At 36.8% G+C, this 1,912-nt stretch overlaps 1 protein-coding gene across 1 annotated transcript; it reads right to left on the bottom strand.

Moving 5' to 3' along the window:
• Window positions 1-631: 631 nt before the first annotated feature.
• LOC101710092 (olfactory receptor 7E24) lies at window positions 632-1,561 on the bottom strand. Its single transcript, XM_004870726.1, has one exon. It carries the CDS (start codon window positions 1,559-1,561, stop codon window positions 632-634), a length of 930 nt encoding a protein of 309 aa, XP_004870783.1.
• Between the last annotated feature and the right edge of the window lie 351 nt (window positions 1,562-1,912).

Below are 1,912 nucleotides of genomic sequence, written 5' to 3' on the forward strand. Positions count from 1 at the left end.
ATGAACATGAAAAAGGAGATACAGATATCTGAAGATGTCAGACAAACAAACACTAGAAGAATTGACTGGTTATGTCATATCATGAAAACTTGAAATCTCAGTGCACAAAACAGCTTATAATTATCCATATTGGTCCATATTTTCTAACTTGTAATATTTGAAATTTATTGGAAGTTAAAACAATGAATGTCACAAAAATTTTGGGTTCTTCCTTTACACAGAAGAAGTCTTAAGAATATTATTATCTTTGTTATGTTTTTTTCTTTTATACTAAGTCCTCAACTTTTTATTTTCATTGTTCATTGTGGAAAGATATACTTAACTAAAAGTACCATTTTAAGCAGTTTTAAGTGCAGATTTTGGTTACATACATTGTAATGCTTTTTGTGCAACCATCACTCTTATCCATCTGCAGAATTTTTTCTCTTTCCCAACTGACATTTACAACTGTATGAAGAACACTAAATGCTATGCCTCAAAATCCCTGGATTCTTCAATGAAGCATCATATAAAGTTAAAGAATTTAAACTTCAGAAACAATAAAAGCAAGGAGGAAGTATTTATAGATAAGTTTTGGATTTTATTTTTTGCCACATTTTCTAAAACACATTCCAAATAAATAGCAAAGTGATTATATTTTCCAAAGGTGGAGTCTTTTCAGGGTGTTAAGAATCTGCCTGTTCCTCAGGCTGTAGATGAATGGATTCAGCATAGGGGTGACCAGAGTGTACATCAGTGAGGCCACCATTACCTTGCTTGGAGTATATGATCCACTTGAACCAAGATATGTTCCAAGGCTTGTTCCATAAAATAAGCAAACAACTAACAGGTGAGAACCACAGGTAGAAAAAGCTTTGTACCTCCCCCTAGATGATGGGATTTTCAGAAGTGTAGAAACAATTTTATAATAGGAGAAAATGATCCCTGACATGGGAAAACAACCAAATAGGATGCCAACCATATATGTGACTATGTTTTTCATTAAGGTATCAGAACATGAAAGGTCAAGGAATTGAGAAGGTTCACAAAAGAAAATAGCAATTTCCACATCTTTGAAACAAGTAACTTGTAAGCAAACTAAAGTGTGCATCTGGGAATCAAAAAGGCTAATAAAGACTGACAGCAAAAGTAATAAGACACAGCGGTGAGGGTTCATAATCACTGCATAATGCAGGGGGTGGCAAATGGCCACAAAACGATCATAGGCCATCACAGTCAGAAGCATGTCATCCACACATGCGAAAAGGATATAAAGAGAAATCTGTGTCAGACAGCCCACATAGGAAATGATCCTGCTGTAAGTTGAGAGGTCCACAATCATCTTTGGAACCGTGGTGGAGGTGAAACAGATGTCAGCCAAGGACAGGTTGGAGAGGAAGAAGTACATGGGGGTGTGGAGGTGGCTGTCAGAGCTGATGGCCAGGATGATGAGCAGGTTCCCGAGAACTGTGACCAGGTACATGGACAGAAACATTCCAAAGAGGATGGGCTGCATGTCTGGATCCTCTGAGAAGCTCATGAGGTAGAACTCTGAGACATGTGTGAGATTACGTCTTTCCATGTTGCTTGAGCACATTTAAATAAATTTCTTTGAAAAAAATGAAACAAAAATATCACACAAAACTGTGCATATATTCTGAGTTCAAGTATTCATAAGCTAGGAATTCCTACCAGAGATCCACAACTTTCAGCATCATTGCTCTATTGTGAGAAATTCCACCATCAAGGACTCACTGTTGGGTAGTTTGTTTTCAACCTCTTCTGTAACTCTTATTTTACTCATACTCTACTGCACAGTATAAGCAGACCAAGGACATAGAGTTCTGAAGTCCTTGATCACAATAAAATGCAGGAAAGTTTTTCCAAAGAGAATAGAGGATAGTTAACCCACCAACCTTTAAGAAAATATGAT

The sequence above is a fragment of the Heterocephalus glaber genome, unplaced genomic scaffold (assembly GCF_053883595.1).
Source record: "Heterocephalus glaber isolate CG9 unplaced genomic scaffold, H.glaber_assembly_v1.0 deba00001532, whole genome shotgun sequence".
Taxonomy (NCBI): Eukaryota; Metazoa; Chordata; class Mammalia; order Rodentia; family Bathyergidae; genus Heterocephalus; species Heterocephalus glaber.

Bases quoted from the DNA above. Each gene is read 5' to 3' on its own strand.
- LOC101710092 (XM_004870726.1), bottom strand. From the start codon at position 1,561: ATGGAAAGACGTAATCTCACACATGTCTCAGAGTTCTACCTCATGAGC.